Genomic DNA, 21,093 nt, shown 5'->3' on the forward strand with positions numbered 1-21,093 from the left:
CGTGGGATCTTCCCAGACCAGGGCTTGAACCCCTGTCCCCTGCATTGGCAGGCGGATTCTTAACCACTGCGCCAGCAGGGCAGCCCCTCTCCAATAATTCTTAACACAAGAGTGACTACTAGTTGAGTGGTCCTCTTGTCTTTTTCTCTCTATATTCACTTCTTTGACGATCTCACCCAGGCTCATGGCATCCAACACCATCTTTCTGCCAATAATACCCCAAATTTTAAATCACCAGCCCAGGCCTTTCTCTAAAATACCAGACTCAGGGAATTCCCTGGTGGTCCAGTGGTTAGGACTCCGCACTTCCATTTCAGGGGGCACGGGTTCAGTCCCTGGTCGGGGAACTAAGATCCTGCATGCCGCGAGGTTTGGCCAAAAATTAAAAAATAAAAATAAAAAATAAAATACCAGACTCACATATCTTTCTCCTTGACATCTCCCCTTGAATGTCTAATAGACATCTCCAACCCAACATGTCCAAAATTGAATTTCTAATCTTGCCCCCCGAATCTGTCCTATTTGGCAGCCTTCCCCATCAGGTGATGAGTACTTTCTCCCACTTGCTTAGGTCCAAAACTGGAGCCATCCTTTGACCCTCTCCTTATTCTGGAACTCCTCTCTCATTGGCATCTCACAACTGCTTTCCTGGTCCCAGCTACCACCTTTCTTGCGTGCACCACCACAACAGCTTCCTAATGGCCTCTATGTTTCCAGCCCTGCCTCCTGAAAATATGTCTATTCTCAACATAGCAATCAGAGTGATCCTTTTAAAACATGTTAGATGTCAATTCTCAGCTCAAGACCCTTCAGTGTCCTCATCTCACTTAACCTAAAAACCAACGTCCTTAAAAGAGCCTATGGCGCCTCTGTTATCTGAGCCCCTTTCCGCACCCCCTAGCCCACTCTGCTCCAACCAAGACGGCTTTGTTATTCGTCTTCAGATATGCCAGGCACATTCCTGTCTTAAGGCATTTGCACTCACTGTTTCCTCTTCCTGAAATGTTCTTCCCCTAGATATCCACATGGTTAACCCCCTATGAAATATCACCTTCTCAGTAAGACCTACCCTGACAGGCCCTGTTTAAAATTACAGCCCTTCCTCATCCCAAGCTCTCCTATATCCTGCTCAGTTTTGTTTCATGACACTTATCACCTGCTAACATATATAGTTTACTTATTTATTATGTTTATTGTCCGGGGAGAAGGAAGTTAACCAAGAGTCCTCCTGCAGACACATTGAGCAAGGGCTGAAGATAGAGGGAGTGAGGCTGGGGGAATATGAAGGGTGGGGATAAAGTGCAAGCTGGGAAAAGGTATTTGCACCATATATAACTGATTAAGGATTAATATCCAGAACATACAAAGTACATCTTCAAATCAATTAGAAAAAAGCAAACAGTCTGTATTAGTTTCCTATTGCAGCTGTAACAAATTACCACAAACTTAGTGGCTTAAAACAACACAGATTTATTATCTTACAGTATTGGAGACCAGAAATCCAAACTGGATCTCACTGGGCTCAAATCAAGGTGTCAGCAAGGGCTGTGTTCCTTCTGGCGGCTCTAAGTAAAATTCCATTTCCTTGCCTTTTCCAGCTTCTAGAGGTTGCCCACACTCCTTTGCTCATGGCCCCCATTCATCTTCAAAGCCAGCAATCACACCTCAGACTTCTGTATGCATCATCACATCTCCCTGACTCTTCTGCCTCCCTTTTTCACTTATAAGGATACTTGTGATTACATGAGACTCACCCAGTTAATCCAGGACAATGTCATGGTCTCAAGATCCTTAATTTAATCACATCTGCAAAATACCTTTTTTCATGTAAGGTAACATTCACAGGTTCTGGGTGAACATCTTTGGGGGGCCATTATTCTACTTACCCCATAATCCAATAGAAAAATACACAAAAGACACAAAGGCATTCCATAGAGGAGGAAACACATATGAAACCTTTATTCATCAGGAAATGCAAATTAAAATCACAGTTAAATACCATCACACAGTCATCATATTGGCAAATATTTAAAAAATCTAACAACCAAGTGTTGTCAAGAACGAGGAGCAAAGGGAACTCCCATGCACTGTCAAAGGAATATAAATTGGTACAGCCCCTTTGGAAAACAATTTGGCAATATCTAGTAAAGCTCAACATGCACTTTACATGTTCATGCATACTTTACATGCATACTTTAAAACTGAGCAATTCAACTTCAAGATGTATACTATTCAACAGAAGCTACTACATATGTGCAACAGGAAACCTACAAGAATGTTAATAGCAGCACTGCTAAAAATATTCCCTCCAAAAAAATCCAACAGGAGATGGATTAATAAATTAGATAGAACCAAACAATGGAATATAATGCAACAGTTTAAAAAAAAACTGCAGCTACAGATAAAAAACTCCACATGATGTGATGTCTTCTAAGCAACACTTCTCAAATGTCAGTGTGCATACAAATTACCTGGGGATCTGGTTAAATGCAGATTCTGATTCTGTAGGTCAGAAATGGGGCCTGAAATTCGGCATTTCCAACAGCTCTCTGCTGATCCATGGACTACACTTTGAGTAAGAAGGTTCTCAGTATTTAGGGATGCATTTACAATGATAAAACCATTTTCCTTTTTAAATTTTTTTAAATTAAAAAAATTTTTTCTTTTTCAACAAAAGGTAAAAATAAACACTAAATTCAGGAGAGTAGATACCTTTACCTCTCACTGGGGCAGTGGCCGGAATATGTAGATGAAGTGGTCCTGGTGATGCTTTCTTAAACTGGCTCTTGGGTCCACAAGTATTCATTATACTTTATATCTTACATATGTTACATATAGTATTTTCCATATATCAAATATTACATTTTAAAAAAACAATGAGAAAAAAAAAAAAAACAATGAGAAGCGTACAAAAATAAAACAAAATGATAGGCGAAGAAGCTAGGTGGCGTCAAAGTCTTGGGCAAATAAAGAAGTTAGTCCTGTAGCGCTACATTAGGCTAAAACAGATATACTAGCAGAAAAAGTGTTAAGTTTGTTAACTAAATACTCGGCACCAGAAGTGCACCCTGTCAAGCTAATTCGTTTGAGCCCGGATTAAAGGGTCAGCACTTGTACTATCCAAGCTTTTCAAACTTACTGGGTTTTATGAATCACCTGGCGTTCTTGTTAACAATACAGATTTCCAGGTGACTCCGGTGTAGATCCCGATTCTGTGGGTGTAGGAAGCAGCCTGGGAATCGGTATTTCATAGGTTCGGTGGCGCCTAGCCCCACTTGGCAGGGAGAAACCTTTCCGCCCGCCTGCTAATGGACCTGGCGCTAGTGGGCGGTGGGCATACCCGATCAGCCCCGGCCGGCTCGGGGAAGCCCCCCACGAGGTGGGAGGACCCCCCCCCCCCCACCCCCACGGTCAGCACAGTAAATTCAACCAAACTAGCGCGACAGTCACCCCCCTTTCCCGGAACTGGCCTCTTAAGCTCTTGTGGGAAAGACTCTCCAGAGAGGCCCTGAATGGCAGAAATTTAAATGAGAGGAAATAATTACAGCACTAAGTGATTAATTGTAGGCAACTTCAAACCGCGCAGGCTCGTCTTTGGGGCCTCCCCTCTCGTCCCCTGCGTCTCCCAGCGCTTTTTCCCCGCCTCCCTCAGAGAACGCGAAGAAGAGAAGAATCGCGAGATACGGACGCGGGGCGTGGCCCCACCCTGACCAGTGGAAACAGAGGGCGTGGCACTGAGCCTTTCTTTTATTGGCCCAGGGTCCCCAGGCCCGGTTTACCAGTGCTGAGGCGGAAGTCGCGCGGGCGCCGAAACGCGCCCTGAGCCTCGGGTCCTGCAGCATCCAAGCCGCCGTCATGGTGCGGAAGCTTAAGTTCCACGAGCAGAAGCTGCTGAAGCAGGTGGACTTCCTGAACTGGGAGGTCACCGATCACAACTTGCACGAGCTGCGCGTGTTGCGGCGTTATCGGCTGCAACGGCGCGAGGACTACACGCGCTACAACCAGCTGAGCCGTGCTGTGCGCGAGCTGGCGCGGCGCCTGCGGGACCTGCCGGAGCGCGACCCGTTTCGCGTGCGCTCCTCGGCCGCGCTGCTGGACAAACTGTATGCTCTCGGCCTAATCCCCACGCGCGGGTCGCTGGAGCTCTGCGATTTCGTCACGGCCTCGTCCTTCTGCCGCCGCCGCCTACCCACCGTGCTCCTTAAGCTGCGCATGGCGCAGCACCTCCAGGCCGCCGTGGCATTCGTGGAGCAGGGTCACGTGCGCGTGGGCCCCGACGTGGTCACCGACCCCGCCTTCCTTGTCACGCGCAGCATGGAGGACTTCGTCACCTGGGTTGACTCGTCCAAGATAAAGCGGCACGTGCTGGAGTACAATGAGGAGCGTGACGACTTCGATCTGGAAGCCTAGCGGGTCCTCCCTCGCCAGGACTGCATTTTATTGATGGGGAAGCTGAGACCTGATGCCTGAGATTCTATGAAGGCGCCCTCCCCAAGAGTGTGTCAGCCAAGAACTTGGCTCCTCAGCTACAGGCCTTCGCAGAGCCAAAGGGTACGCCCTTTTTCCACAAAATTTTCTTAGCCTTTGGACAATTGGTAATTAAATGACTGCCTTAAGAGACAATGGGAAGCGGTTTTGCGCTGCCATAGGGAATTGTTACATTCTTGTACCTGAAACATTGTAGTGTGAAAGCAATGACTTTGGGGGGAGGGAGGCTACCCCCGCCCCCAGCTTTCCTTTCATTTCTTTGTAGCAGGACAGTTTAGTTTAATTTATATTTAACCCGAATTCTTGCGCTTGTTCGTGACTAAGCTGTGTACAGATGTTGGAGAGTTTGGTCTCAAGTTTTCATAAAATGGATGAGATTTTAGTGTTTAGAGTCCTTTCTCTTGTTTAAAGGAATGCTCTCTTAATGCCAATAAATGGTATAACTGCTTTTTAAGTGCAAATTTCTGTCTGGGTTTCTCACGTAGGGTCACATCTATAAGTCTCCCTGGCTCAGGAATCCAGAGAAGAGGACTAGAGACAGCAGCGATCTGCCTGTGGGTGAAGCCTGCAGCAGAGCCTGCGTGTGGAGGTTGCAGAATGTTTTACAGGGCTGGACAAATTTGTCAGTTTACCAATCCCTTCCTCGGAATGAGTGTTTTGGCAGAGCTCTTCCCCACAGGACTTCCTGTTGATATTCCAGCCCCAGGAAATACCATATTAGAGGTCTGAAGTGTTTGCTTGCCTAAGGAAATAATCACCCTGTAGCTTGGCCATCTAGCGGTTAGAAGTGGCCCAGGAGGTTCCTGGAAACTTCTTATGAGTGGAGCCCTCAGGAGGCCCTAGGGCTGCCTTCCCGGAGCAGCACCTGCACAGCCTCTGCCCATCACAGCCTGCCATGGCTCCCTGCCCAGCCTTTAATTTAGACAGAGATTAATTCTGATTTCCCAATTGGAATGGGTTTTACTGAAAGAAGCAAAGGATGGGTTGGGAGTCAGGGAGCTTAGCCTGATGACAGTGGAGGAATGTGAAGCAAGAGGATCTGCTCTAATCCACCCCCCTCACTGGAAGGGAGAGTAGGGAGACTACCTCATTTACCCAAGACTTCTACGAGGAGAATAATAGAATGCCAAGACCGATGGATTGCTTTTACGTGTGCCTTCTCCATTTCCCCAGGTGTAAGGCAGCATTTGGTGAAGAAACAAGGGAAGGTGACACTGGGGATGACAGTAATAGCAAATGCTTCTACTGTATGTCAGGCACTAAATGCATTACATATCTTAATCCATTTAATCCAACAATCCAATGACATGGGGAATCCAATTCTCTACTTTTCAGATGAGGAAACAGAGACAGAGATGGGTCAAACTGCCCCAGATTGTATAGCCAAGAAGTGGTGAAGCTGGAATGCTCCTTTAAGAGTCGTGTGAACGGCAAGAGGGGAATAAAGACACAGACCTACTAGAGAATGGACTTGAGGATATGGGGAGGGGGAGGGGTAAGATGTGACAGGGTGAGAGAGTGGCATAGACATATATACACTACCAAAGGTAAAATAGACAGCTAGTGGGAAGCAACCGCATAGCACAGGGAGATCAGCTCAGTGCTTTGTGACCACCTAGAGGGGTGGGATAGGTAGGGTGGGAGGGAGGGAGATGCAAGAGGGAAGAGATATGGGAACATATGTATATGTATAACTGATTCACTTTGTTATAAAGCAGAAACTAACACACCATTGTAAAGCAATTATACTCCAATAAAGATGTTTAAAAAAAAAAAAAAAAAAGAGTTGTGTGAACATTGGCACAGCTAGCCCAAGGGATACATCAGGGTTTAGAGAGAGTCCCTGAATCTGAGTTTCCAAGCCAGCAGAGAAGCAGCAGCACTAGCCAACGTTGTTGGTCCCCAACAGGGTGCTGTGTAAAGGTTTGAACAAGGAGCAGGCACTGAGCTGCCAAGCCTTGGCTAACATTCATTGAGGCCCTCACTAAGATCACGCATGCTGTGTGGCATGGCCCCCCGCCCCCAAAAAAAAAAAAAAAAATGGACGTTAATACATTGAGGCCCTGCCTGTGCTAGGCTGCCATTTGCTCTTCCCAACAACCCTGACGGGTAGGTGGTGTTATTCACACCTTTTCAGTTTGGCAAACAGATTTGGGACAAGAACTTGTCCAAGACTGTGGTTCAAGTCCAGGCTCGTGCAACTCCAAAGGCCATGTTTTTTTCAGTGACATTCCTTTAGGAGAGGAAGGAGAGAGAATCCCATTCATCAGCTCTGGTGGCTGGGCATAATCTTTGCCCATTTGAGGAGTGTCCTCAGGGCTCCCAGGATTAGGAATCTCATCAGGGGAGGGTTTGGTGGCTCTAGAAAGCAGGAACCCCCTGCGGCCCTCGAGCTCTCACAAGGCCCCACAGGGCAAGACGGGTAAACTGGTCCCTTTGGTGTAGTTGAATCCTGCCCTTATCACCCAAGCAGATAAAACTTGAAAGTTCGCTTGAAGGAAACTGGGTTTAGGAACTTAGGAGTAAAATTCAAGATTCTTCAGAAAAGCTATTCCTTTTCTCCTTTGGGGGAAAATGAGAAAGAAATGACTTACCAGAACCTGTAACCAGAAACTTTGGGCTTTAAAAAAAAAAAAAAAAATTGGGGGCGTCCCTGACGGTCCAGTGGTTAAGACTCTGCGCTTCCAATGCAGGGGGCACAGGTTTGATCCCTGGTCAGGGAACTAAGATCCCACATGCAGCGTGGTGTGGCCAAAAAAATTTTTTTTTAATTAAAAAAAAAATGGACTTCCCTGGTGGTCCAGTGGTTAAGACTCTATGCTCCCAATGCAGGGGACACAGGTTCAATCCCTGGTTGGGGAACTAAGATCCCGCATGCCGCACAGGGCAACCAAAAAAAAATAAAAAATAAAACTGCAAGACAAGCGATTCAGAAGGAGGCTAAAGCCAGACTGCCAGGTCTGGATTGGGGCTTCTGTGCCTAACTAGCTGTGTAACATTGATTATTTTACTTAGCCTCTCTGTGCCTCCATTTTCCGTGTCACAAATATATGGTAATAGAGGGTGGGAGGAAAGAATGAAAAATTATTGTTTAATGGGTCCAGAGTTTCTATTTGGGGCAATGAAAAAAATTTGGAAATAGTGGTGGTGATTGCGCAACATTGTGAATATAATTAATGCCACTGAATCGTACACTTAAAAATGGCTAAAATGACAAATTTTATGTTATATATATATATATATTTACCACAGTTTTTAAAAAGTGAAAAAAAGGGGGGTGGGTAATAATAGTACTGACATTAAAAATTATAGAGAGGGACTTCCCTGGTGGCACAGTGGTTAAAAATCCGTTCAATACCTGGTCCAGGAAGATCCCACATGCTGCGGAGCAACCAAACCAGTGTGCCACAACTACTGAGCCCACATGCCACAACTACTGAAGCCTGCGCGCCTAGAGGCTGTGCTCTGCAGCAAGAGAAGCCACCACAATGAGAAGCCCGTGCACTGCAACGAAGAGTAGCCCCCGCTTGCTGCAACTAGAGAAAGCCTGCACACAGCAACAAAGACCCAATGCAGCCAAAAATAAATTAATTAATCAATTAAAAATTATAGAGAGAACTAAATGGCATAATTCCTACAAAGCCCTTAGAGAAGCTCCTTGCGTGTGGTAAAACCCCAAAGCTGAGCTCCCCACCTGCTATCTCTCCCCAGGCCCCAGAAGAAGTACAGGGAGCTAAACATTTTACAACAAAAAAGCCTAATGGATTAAAAAAATGTAAACACAGTGGGCAGCAGGGCAAATTGGTACCTTTCAGGAGAGCGGTTTTACAACATGTATCAAGAACCTTAGAAACATACATTATATACCCTTTGACCTAGAACTGCCACTTTCAAGAATTCAGCTTAAATAAGATATGGATATTTGCAAAAAATTAACTACAAGGATCTTCATCACTGTGTCTATAATAGAATATAACAGAGAAAAATTGAAAATGTATCCACAGGGGACTGATTAAATTACTAAATAGCCTTATGATGAAGCTCAACTATTAAAAATTATTGTAGCAAGATAAGGACTCAAAAAGTTAACAGTTAAATAAAACGTAAAACAGTACCAATAGAATCCCATTGTTCTGAAGACAAATATAAGCATAGACAAAATAATGGATATAATATTGTCTCTCTGGGTAGTAGTATTACTGGTGATTTTAATCTTTTTCTTTGTGCTTTTCAGTATTTTCCAACTTTTCTATGAAGACTGTGCGTTACACTAAGATAAATATTACAGTTTTGTGTGATCTCAGTCTGAAGTTTATATACCTGTGGCAGGTTTTGGGAAAAGAAACATTTAGCTTTAAAAAGCAGTGTCCTTAATCAAAGAGCAACTGAAATGGTCTCATTAAAAGAGAGGCGTACAAAAGATCAAGATGAAAAAAAAAATTAATTATATGGGACTGAGTGAACTGATGAAGATGAGTATAATTTTTGTGACTTTCTGTCTGAATTAAAAAAAAAAAATCCCGCAAGGACTCAGAGGCAAAGAATATACAAATCAATTTTCACTGCAAAGTAAAGGAGCTGTTACAGTGGAGGATTACTGGACTAAATGTCAATATTATGACATAGTATGAGTGTGTTTCATGTTTGGTAATTGCAATCATTGTTGCTTTTGTTGTGGTCATCCATGTACAATGCTTGGTGTCAGTCTATTTATCTCTTGTAAAAATAAAATACAGTGTGTGTGTGTGAAAAAAAAAAAAAAAAAAAAAGAGAGGCGTGACACTAACCTGGCTGCCCTCAGAAAGAGGCTTGGACAAAGAGCCTACTGAGCTGAGAATCATTTCTCCCCCAAATTCAGTGAGTCAAAGAAAGGTCAGCTTGGGAATTCCCTGGCAGTCCAGTGGTTAGGACTCAGCGCTTTCACTGCCAGGGCACAGCTTCCATCCCTGGTCGGGGAACTAAGATCCCACAAGCCATGTGGTACAGCCAAATAAAATAAATAAATAAATAAATAATTTAAAAAGTAGATCCTTTGAAAAAAAAAGAAAGTAGATCCTCAAAGTTTCTCATCACAAGGAAGAAAAAAAAGAAAGGTCAGCTTTCCTCAGCCTCTGGGAGCCTGGTGTGCCATCACAACTTAGGCCAGCTTCCTAGAGGGATTAAGTATATAGATAACAGAAACAAAAGTTTTATGAAACTGTGATGCCCTCTGATCTTTCCTATTCCTTTTATTATTACTATTATTATTATTAATTAATTTTTTAATGCGGGTCCCAACCTACTAAATTATTTCACAATCCACTGATGAGCCACTGATGAGTCAAAACCTTTTGTTGAAGTTTGATGACACCTCAACATTTTCCAAATTACAGTGGTACTTTAACTTGGAATATTTAAGAAATTGCTGGACTTCCCTGGTGGCACAGTGGTTAAGAATCCGCCTGCCAATGCAGGGGACACAGGTTCAAGCTCTGGTCCAGAAAGATCCCACATGCCATGGAGCAACTAAGACCATACCCCACAACTACTGAGCCCACGTGCCGCAACTACTGAAGCCCGTGCACTCAGAGCCCGAGCTCCACGACAAGAGAAGCCACCACAATGAGAAGCCCGTGCACCGCAACAAAGAGCAGCCCCCACTCGCCACAACTAGAGAAAGCCCAAGTGCAGCAACAAAGACACAATGCAGCCAAAAGTAAATTAAATTAAATTAAAAAAAAAAAAAGAAACTGTTGTTTCCAGCTATTGAGTCAGAACATTGGCTCCATCTTTTATTTTTTTTTTGATATTTATTTATTTATTTGGCTGTGCCAGGTTTTAGTTGCAGCATGTGGGATCTTTTAGTTGCAGCATACGGTGTCTTTAGTTGCATCATGAAGGATCTCTAGTTGCAGCATGTGGGATCTAGTTCCCTGACCAGGTATCAAACCCAGGCCCCCTGCATTGGGAGTATGGAGTCTTAGCCACTGGACCACCAAGGAAGTCCCTTATTAACTATTTGATTACAAATAAGCTACCTCCCACCTCAGAGCCTGTTTGCTTATCTGTGAAATGGAGATAATGTGAAGATATCACAAAGCCCTCTAATGAGCTTGTATGCCCAGATGGACTCTTGGGCAGGCCTCATTGTTAAGTGATGTCCAAGAGACTCCGGCTGGATCTGGAGAATCAAAATTATAGGACCAAGCAGATGTGGGAGCACTGTGGATGAAAGCAGGTCCCAGGCTGCCATCCCCCCTGAGGCCTGCTGCCTCCCTCCCTGACCTCCACGGGATTTTGCATGTGAGCTATGTCACGGTAAAAATGTCTCTGACCACAGTAGTCACCAGCAGCTGAGGGTTTGGGGCTGAGCAAGCCAGAGGAGTAGCCAACAGAAGGGAAGAGGGGAGCTCAGGCCTTAGTCTATAAGGAATTAGGTCAGAGCTTTTGGCAGTGCCCAATTCCGTGCCAACTTAGTCACATGCACCTCTGGTCTTACCAATTTCTGTATCAGTTATCTATTGCCTCCATAATGGTGTGTAACAAACCCAACCCAAAACTCAAGAGCTAAAAAAATAAGCATTTATTTAGCTCATGAATTTGCAGGCTAGCTGGGCACTTCAGATCTTTGCTGGGCTCACTTAGAGTTTGTTATTGAATGTGTGCTGGATTAATGACTCTGCTGACCTTGACTGTGCTTGCCCTTAAGTCTGGGGGTAGGCTGGCTGGCTGTCAGCTGGTCTAGGATGCCTTGGCTGGGGTAACTGTGGCAACTTGGCTGGGATGCATTTGTCTCATCCTTCAGCAGCAGCAATTAACCTGCATGACATTTTAATATTACTCTCAAGTTGCCTATGGTGAGTATGACTACCCAAGAGAGTGGCTCAGGCACAATGGAAAACTAGCTATATCACCACCATGGCCCCCAGGATGAGGCCCTGCATACAGTAGGTAATTAATAACTGCTTCAAATTCAGCCTCTTTGTTGTGACCAGCTAGGCTGGGATCAAGGTGAAGCAAGGGAGGCACCTAGGGCACTTGTCAGACCCCAAGAATGAGCACCTCCTTAAATTTTGCGCCCTAGGTCTTAAAACTGTGCACTTCAGATTGGGACTTGAACCCACGTGCTGGGACCCGAACCCAGCCAAAACTCTGACTGGGACTTGAACCTAAGCGGCTGGGACTCAAAGCCGGCCAAAACCCACAGTCTTCCAACTGAGATCACACACCTGGTTTCAGGACTTAATGAAGCTCAGGTTCTTGATGTCTCATCGCAGGAAGAATTCAGTGAGAGACAAAGTGATAGGTGAGAAGTGGATTTATTTAGAGAGAAACACACTCCACAGACAGAATGTGGGTCATCTCAGAAGGTGAGAAAGGCACCAGGGTATGGGTTGTCAGTTTTTATAGGGGTGGGTAATTTCTCTTTTTTTTTTTTTTTAATTTTTGAATTTTATTTTATTTATTTTTTTATACAGCAGGTTCTTATTAGTTATCCATTTTATACATATTAGTGTATACATGTCAATCCCAATCTCCCAATTCATCCCACCACCACCACCACCCCCACCACTTCCCTGCCACTTTCATAGGGGTGGGTAATTTCATAGGCTAATGAATGGGAGGAGTATTACAACTACCTCAGGAAGGGGCGGGGATTTCCAGGAATTGGGCCACCGCCCACTTTTTGATCCTTATGGTGGGTCTTGGAAGTGTCACAGTGCCTGTGGAGTGCCATTTAGCTTGCTGATGTGTTACAGTGAGCATATACTGAAGCTCAAGGTCTAGTGCAAGTCAACTTGTCTGCCATCTTGGACCCATTTGGTTCTAATTAGTTTATGTCATGTCCTCGGGCTATGTCATTCTTTCAAAGGTTGTGCCCTGCCCCCTTCCCTCCTGTTTCACTCCATTTGCCTCTCCTTAGCTCCAGCCCTGGTGATAGGCATGGTGCTCTCAAAGCGAGGGAGAAATGAGTACAGAGGAGGCACAGTCCCTATCCTGAGAGGACAGAGGCTACAGTAAGCTGGCTGCTTACATCTCTGGGTTCCGCTCTGGGCTCAGCCAGCCCAGCCAGGCCTCATGCTGTGTTTCCCAAGGTCTGGTCATTCTGAACCATTATCACACCATTTGCCATAGCCGCTTCCCACTTGCATTATTGTATAGTAAAGAATTTAACTTTGCCCCAAAAGGTCATCGCCCTTTCTTCTGGGAGGTAATCCCTAAACCTTTGGAATGTCATGTCTGATAGGAGTGTCTTTGTTTGCCTGGGGTCCTTGGAGCAGTCAGATAACGACAATGTGACTAAGGGTGGGGCTCTGAGCCACACTCACAATGTGATGGAGGGTGGGAACTTTGGGGCAGCAGCTGGGCTTCTTGAGGGGGCTGAAAACTGCCCCCAGGTGGACACTTAACCATTTCTATGTAATGGAGCCCCAGTAAAGACTCTGGCCCAGTGATCTTCTCTGGGTGGCAGTACTCCATGCATATTGTCATCTGTGGACGCTGGCAGAGGAATGCTGTCCTGACCCCACAGGGAGAGGACAATGGAAGCTCTTCAGTCTGGGCTTCTTCCCTTGGGTGACTTTAATCATATCTTTTCCCTTTCCCATACCTGAGAATAACAACTTTCAGTGAGTCTTTCTAGTGAGTTATCAAAGCTGAGGGTGGTTTGGGGAACGCTCTGAATTTGCAAATGCTGTCAGAAATGAGGACAATCTTATGTGGACTGAACCCCCTCACTCTGCATTTGGCTAACTCACAACTATTATTTTCTCAATCATTTTCTTTACGTTATCTTTCTTTTCTTTCAACTTAAGTTTATTTTAAAAGGAAACTGCGGGACTTTGCTGGTGGCGCAGTGGATAAGACTCCGCACTCCCAATGCAGGGGGCCCGGGTTCGATCCCTGTTCAGGGAACTAGATCCCACATGCATGCCGCACCTAAGCCTGCAAGCTGCAACTAAGGAGCTGGTGAGCTGCAACTACGGAGCCCGCCTGCCACAACTAAGACCCGGCGCAACCAAATAAATAGTAAAAATTTAAATAAATAAATAAATAAATGAAAGGAAACTGCCCAGGGAAAAGCTTTAAGGATGTTAATCTTCTAGAATCGCACATTCAGGTCTCAGAGAGAAGGCAAGACAAATCACCTTGATGCCTTTGGACTTAAAAGTGAATCGAAGATATATTCTACACCAGTGAAATTACAGAATAAAAGCACTGAAGTCATAGCAGGTGGATGCCAACTAAAGAATGTCGCTCACCATCTGGCTCTACAAGGAGCCATTAGTCATTAGTCACTGCAGTCGCTGACCTTCAACACACCCTAAAAGGAGTTCAGAGTGGCGATGAGGAATGGGGCACTCCGTGCTCTGGGAAAACTGGCAGAACAGGCGTTCAGATAGTTAGATATTTTCAGGAGAAAATTTTATGAAACTAATTTCTTGCACCTTCCCTCATTTAGAAAAACACTAAAAGCATTAACTAAGGTATTTGTTCCTTGTGACTAGCAGTAGCCTTCTACCAAGATGTGTGCTTAATTGCATGTACCTCTTCTCCAAAATCACATATGTGCTGCCCACCCCTGCCACTACCTTTTAGGAGCAATTCCTTGGAGCTATCTGAGAGGCTGTCTGCTTGGCTACAGTCCTAAATCCCCAAATAAAACAAACTCAGCTCTCACGTTGTGCATTTTTATTTCAGTCAACATGGGTTAACATATCAATATTTCCCCATTAACAAGCACCTACTAATACCTGCTTGAAATGAAGGATACATTCCACAGGAGATAACGATAAGCTTTTTTTTTTATTCAAATATAGTTGATTTACAATGTCGTGTTAATTTCAGTAAGCTTTTAATGTTAAAATGTCTCCAGAGAACTTCCTGACAAACTAGCCAGGCCATTTTCATGAAGATAGGAAAATGAATAAGCATAAATCGAACAAGAAAGGAACTTCAAGGTAACATTGATTTTTTTTATTATAATCAAAGAAAAATACACTTCAAGCATTTTCCATTTCTTTTTTTATTGAGGTAACACATACATAAAATTTTCAGCAGCTCAGGTGCTTTCCAAACCTGGTTGGTAGTTTTAAGATTTTTATGGAGTCTTCATTACATAGGCATAATTGAGGATTATGATTAAGTCAACCTCCAGCCCCTCTCCCCTCCCTGGAGGTGAGGGGAGGGCATTAGACTAAAAGTTAAAACCCTCCGGGACTTCCCTTGCGGTCCAGTGGTTGACTCCCCTTCAAATGCAGGGGGCGTGGGTTTGATCCCTGGTCAGGGACTAAGATCCCACGTGCTGCCAAAAAAAAAAAAAAAAAATTAAAACCCTCCAATCGCACATTGGTTCCCCTGGCAACCAGCCCATCCTTAGGCGCTTTCTAAAAGTTACCTCACTAACTTAAATTCAGGTGTGGCTGAAAGGGAGCTTGCTACAAATAGCAAAAGACATCTTTATCACTCTACTCATATAGGAAATCCCAAGAGTTTTAGGAGCTCTGTGCCAGAAACAGGAATAAAACCAAATGCATATTTCTTATTAGAAATCACAGTATAGGGCTTCCCTGGTGGCGCAGTGGTTGAGAGTCTGCCTGCTAATGCAGGGGACACGGGTTCGAGCCCTGGTCTGGGAAGATCCCACATGCCGCGGAGCAACTAGGCCCGTGAGCCACAATTACTGAGCCTGCGCGTCTGGAGCCTGTGCTCCGCAACAAGAGAGGCCGCGATAGTGAGAGGCCCGCGCACCGCGATTAAGAGTGGCCCCCGCTTGCCGCAACTAGAGGAAGCCCTCGCACAGAAACAAAGACCCAACACAGCCAAACAAATAAATAAATAAATAAATAATAATTAGAAATACATACATCTTTAAAAAAAAAATCACAGTATAACAAATTACCTCATATAAGTGGAATCATACAGTATTTGTCTTTTGTGACTGGCTTATTTAGCAAAATGTCCTCAATCCATATTGTAGGATGTCTCAGAATTTTCTTCCTTTTTAAGGCTGAATAATATTCCATTGTATGTAGTACGCATACACCACATTTTGTTTATCCATTTATCTCTCTATGGACACTTGAATTGCTTTCATCTTTCGGCTATTGTTAATAATGTTGCTATGAACCTGTGTGTACAAATATCTCTTTGAGTCTCTGCTTTGAATTACTTGGGGTATATACCCAGAAGTGGAATTTTTGGATCACATGGTAATTTCATGCTTAATTTTTTGAGGAACCACCATACTGTTTTCCATAGTGGCTACACCATTTTATATTCCCACCAGCAATGCATATGGGTTCCAATTTCTCCACATCCTCACCAATACTGAGTTTTGTTTTGTTTGTTTGTTTTTTAATAATAGCCATCCTAATGGGTGTGAAGTAGTATCTTACTGTAGTTTTGATTTGTTTTTCCCTAATGATTAGTGATGAGCATCTTTTTATGAGCTATTGGCCATTTGTATATCTTCTTTGGAGAAATGTCTATTCAAGGGACTTCCCTGGTGGTCCAGTGGCTAAGACTCTGTGCTCCCAGTGCAGAGAGCCAGGGTTCAGCCCTGGTCGGGGTCCCACATGCCGAAACTAAAGATCCTGCATGCCACAACAAGGACCCGATGCAGCCAAATAAATAAATAAATAAATTTTTAAATGTCTATCCAAATAAAAAATTAAAATAGAAAAATAAAAAAGTCTATCCAAGTCCTTTTATTTTTTTAAATTTTTTATAAATTTATTTTTATTTATTTATTTATCTTTGGCTGCATTGAGTCTTCGTTGCTGCACGCGGGCTTTCTCTAGTTGCAGCTAGCGGAGGCTACTCCTCGTTGCAGGGCACGGGCTTCTCACTGCAGTGGCTTCTCTTGTTTCGGAGCACGGGCTCTAGGTGCGTGGGCTTCAGTAGTTGTGGCGCGCGGGCTTCAGTAGCTGTGGCCTGCGGGCTCTAGAGCACAGGCTCGGTAGTTGTGGTGCACAGGCTTAGTTGCTCCGTGGTATGTGGGATCTTCCCGGACCAGGGCTCGAACCCATGTCCCCTGCATTGGCAGGTGGATTCTTAACCACTGCGCCACTAGGGAAGTCCCTCTATTCACTCTTGATAGCGTCCATTTTTGTTGTTGTTGTTGTTGTTGGGTTTTTTGTTTGCTTGCTTTGGCCACGCCAAGCGGCATGCGGGACCTTAGTTCCCCAACCAGGCCTCAAACCTGGGCCCCCGGCAGTGAAAGTGCAGAGTCCTAACCACTGGGCTGCCAGGAATTCCTGACAGTGTCCTTTGATGCACAAAAATTTTTAATTTTGATGAAGCCCAATTTATCTACTTTTTTCTTTTGTTGCCTGTGCTTTTGGTGTCATAACCAAGATATCATTGGCAAATTCAATGTCATAAAGATTTTCCCTTGTGTTTTCTTCTACGTTATAGTTTCAGTCCTAGTTTTTTTTTCAGTTCTACTTATTTCTTTTTTTTTTTAATTTACTTATTTTTGGCTGCGTTGGGTCTTCGTTGCTGTGCCCGGGCTTTCTCTAGTTGTGGAGAGCGGGGGCTACTCTTCGTTGCAGTGCACGGGCTTCTCATTGTGGTGGATTCTCTTGTTGTGGAGCATGGGCTCTAGTCACGTGGGCTTCAGTAGTTGTGGCTCGCGGGCTCTAGAGCGCAGGCTCAGTAGTTGTGGCACATGGGCTTTGTTGCTCCATGGCATGTGGGAACTTCCCGGACCAGGGCTCGAACCCGTGTCCCCTGCATTGGCAGGCGGACTCTTAACCACTGCGCCACCAGGGAAGCTCTAGTTATTTCTTTTTTTTTTTTTAATTTTTATTTATTTATTTATTTATGGCTGTGTTGGGTCTTCGTTTCTGTGCGAGGGCTTTCTCTAGTTGCGGCGAGTGGGGGCCACTCTTCATCGCGGTGCGCGGGCCTCTCACTATCGCGGCCTCTCTTGTTGCGGAGCACAGGCTCCAGACGCGCAGGCTCAGTAGTTGTGGTGCACGGGCCTAGTTGCTCCGCGGCATGTGGGATCCTCCCAGACCAGGGCTCGAACCTGTGTGCCCTGCATCGGCAGGCAGATTCTCAACCACTGCGCCACCAGGGAAGCCCTAGTTATTTCTTAATATAACTTTTATTTTAGAATAGTTTTAGATTTACAGAAAAACTGGGATGATAGTACAGTGTTCCCATGTATCCCACATCCAGTTTCCTTTATTATTAACATCTCGGGTCAGTATGGTACATTTGTCACAGTTAATGAAGCAATAGTGATACACTGTTATAATCTAAAGTCCATACTTTATTTATTCAGATTTCCTCATTTTTTACCCAATATCTTTTTTCTGTTCTGGGATCCTATCCAGGATACATTATATTTAGCTGCCATGTCTCCTTAGGCTTTTCTTAGCTTTGGCAGTTTCTCAAACTTGCCTTTATTTTATTTTTTTAATAAATTTATTTATTTATTTTTGTCTGCATTGGGTCTTTGTTGCTGCGCGCAGGCTTTCTCTAGTTGCGGCAAGTGAGGGCTACTCTTCGTTGTGGTGTGCAGGTTTCTCATTGCAGTGGCTTCTCTTGTTGCAGAGCATGGGCTCTAGGTGCGTGGCCTTCAGTAGTTGTGCACACGGGCTCAGTAGTTGTGGCCTGCGGGGTCTAGAGCACAGGCTCAGTAGTTGTGACACACGGGCTTAGTTGCTCCACGGCATGTGGGATCTTCCCGGACCAGGGCTTGAACCCATGTCCCCAGCATTGGCAGGCAGATTCTTAACCACTGTGCCACCAGGGAAGTCCAAACTTGCCTTGATTTTGATGAAGTTGATAGTTTTGAGGAGTTGATAGTTTCAGGCATTTTGAACATTGTCCTTCAATTGGACTTGGGCATTTTGTGGGTTTTCATCGTTATCTGAGGTCAGGGCCCTGCCTCCTTGGTGTATCTGTGTTGACACTGTTTGTTCTCTCAAGGTTTTTCTTTTCTTTCCTTTCCTTTTTTTCTTTTTCTATTTTTTGGCCACAGTGTGTGGCATGTGGGATCTTAGTTCTCCGACCAGGGATAGAACCCATGCCCCCTGCAGTGGAAGAACAGTGTCTTAACCACTGGACCGCCAGGGACGTCCCTCTGAAGGGTTTTCATTGGATCTGCTAGCTGAAGCTCACAGACCTGTCTCTGCTTTAATCTGTAGCTAGGGCTGAATTGAAGAATGTGGATTTTATCATTTTCTCTTTCCACAAAACTTTTTGTATCACTACCGTAAATGGAAAAGCAGTTGCATTTGGAGCAAACAGGTAAAAATAAACACAAAGGAAACAATAGTGTTATTCATTATTAACTGGCTACAGTTGCTGGCTGAAAGCACTAAACCTGAGATAGGCTGTCCCTGACTGGGTGCTTCTACGCACCACACTTCGTGCTATCTCATGGAGTCCTCACAATAACCCCTGTGGGTACTATTATTACGGCCATTTTATAGATGAGGAAACTGAAGTTCAGGGACAATAGCTTGCCCAAGTCACAGAGTTAGTAAGTGATGGAGGCAGTTTGAACCTAGGTCCCGCTGTCTCCAAGTTCCACACACCTATGGCTTAGAGCAGTGCTTCTCAAACTTGAGCAGACATCAGAATCACCAGGAGAGCTTGTGAAAACAGATGCTGCCCATCCCCTCTGAGTTTCTGATTCAAGAGGTCTGGAGTGGGCCTGAGAATTTGCTTTTTTTTTTTTTTTTGGCCACGGTGTGCAGCTTGTAGGATCCTCGGCAGTGAAAGCTTGGAGTCTTAACCACTGGACTGCAAGGGAATTCCAGAATTTCCATTTCGAATAAGGTCCCAGGTGATGTTGGTGCTGCTGGTCAGGGTGTCACACTATGAGAAGCATGAGCCTTGTGCCTATAGCCCAGCCCTTGGCACAGAGTAACCACTACTGAAATGTTAGATCATCTGCCAACAGCTGAGGGGCAGAGGTTGGACCAGCTGCAGGGAAGGGTGGGCGAAAAGAAAGTGAAGTGGAGTCTTAGCTCTGCAGATGACTGGCCCTGTGACTTGGGGCACATCCCTCTCCTGCTCTGGGTCTCACTCCATCTCCTCTCTGTAATAAGAGGAGGCTGAATCAGATAGCCTCTAGTTTCTGCCCTGAAAGTTTCTGATTTGGAGGACAGGAGATAAAAAAGTGCAGTCTGTACTTACAAAGAGACAGAGAAGAAATTGGAGGTGCTTTGCCTGGCCCAGCATCCCCACCCCTGACTCAGGATGAAAGCTGTGCAAGTTTGGTCTTGGCGTCTGAGAATGGGCTCCAACTACCTGGCCCCGGGGAAGTTTCCAGAGGATAGCCCTCCTCCCACCCCCATCTGGGGCTGTGACTCTTCCCAGCACAGAGGGGCAATGTAGAGATAAGCCAGGTCACCCATTCAGCTCACCAGCTGAAAATTAGAAGTGAAACTAGACCTCTTTAAATACAGAACAGGCAGTGTCCAATAGGGTAAAGATTAGGACTTTGGAATCAATAGGGCCTGGATTAAAATCCTGGCCCCATCGCCTTCTGGATGTACACAACCTGGATGAGCCGCTTCAAGCCCTTTAATCTGGGCAAGCAGTTTTATCTGCAGGGAAGAGATTCTCTTGGGCTCACCTAGAGGTTGATTTATTGATTTATTTATGATGTAAGTAAATCAGTAAGGGAAAGGTTATCTTGGTTTTATATTTGTTTTTTTTTTTGGCTGCACCACGTGGCATGCGGAACTTCCCTGACCAGGGATGGAACTTGTGCCCTCCACAGTGGAAGCGCAGAGTCTTAACCAACGGACCACCAGGGAAGTCTGGGAAAAGTTGTCTTGTAATAAGAAGTTAAATGCTAACAAAACAACATTTTTGAGGACTTGGTCTGTGCCAGGTATTATTCTAATCATCCTACGTGGATTGACTCCGTTAACTAACTATAACAATCTTATGAGGTAGATACTATTATTAGCCACATTTTACAGAGGGGGAAACTGAGGCATATGGAGGTGAAACAACTCCACCCAGGCCACAGAGCCAGCATTGAGCTGAGTCAGGATTTAGACCCAAGCCATCTAGCTCCAGAGCCTAAAACCCTAATCACTCTGACGTGCTTCCCGCAACCCAGAGCTGAGCCCCAGGGACCTTGTAGTGATGGAGAAGAGGTTTGCCACCTCCAAGAGCTTTAGAGTCTCCTGTGACTGCAGTTTCTGCCTCCTGGCACATGTGAGTCCCACTGATACATGACTTTGTCACCCTCTCAGGTCAGCTTCTCCTTCCTTCCACAAATAGCTGAAGAAGCCCTCTCCTACAGGTGTCCCCAAGTGGGCTGTGAGAAGCATTGGTCCTCAATATGACTTAGATGGTGGCCTGGGTGAGTTATTTCACCTCTATAATCTCAGTTTCCCCCTCTAGGCCTTAAATAATATCAAATTACATGGGAGAAAGCTATTCCCTTTTCAGTTCCAATAACCTCAAGGGGAAAGTCTTCACTGCGGGCTAGACTTGCACATGTGTATAATTCTTGCTGACTTCCCCCTTTTAAGAACAGTAAGCCCTCTTGGTTTTCTTTCCAGACTGTATCCCAAATCCAGCCCTTCCTACCACGTCCACTGCCACAACTTGAGTGCAAGTGCTGTTTACTGGCCTCCTGACCTC

The 21,093-nt window shown here is 44.9% G+C and overlaps 1 protein-coding gene across 1 annotated transcript; it reads left to right on the plus strand.

The window, feature by feature from the left end:
* Window positions 1–1,287: 1,287 nt before the first annotated feature.
* IMP3 (IMP U3 small nucleolar ribonucleoprotein 3) lies at window positions 1,288–4,942 on the plus strand. Its single transcript, XM_036844600.1, has one exon. It carries the CDS (start codon window positions 3,856–3,858, stop codon window positions 4,408–4,410), a length of 555 nt encoding a protein of 184 aa, XP_036700495.1. The 5' UTR covers window positions 1,288–3,855; the 3' UTR covers window positions 4,411–4,942.
* Window positions 4,943–21,093: the final 16,151 nt, after the last annotated feature.

Source organism: Balaenoptera musculus, chromosome 2 (assembly GCF_009873245.2).
Source record: "Balaenoptera musculus isolate JJ_BM4_2016_0621 chromosome 2, mBalMus1.pri.v3, whole genome shotgun sequence".
In the NCBI taxonomy this organism is placed as follows: Eukaryota; Metazoa; Chordata; class Mammalia; order Artiodactyla; family Balaenopteridae; genus Balaenoptera; species Balaenoptera musculus.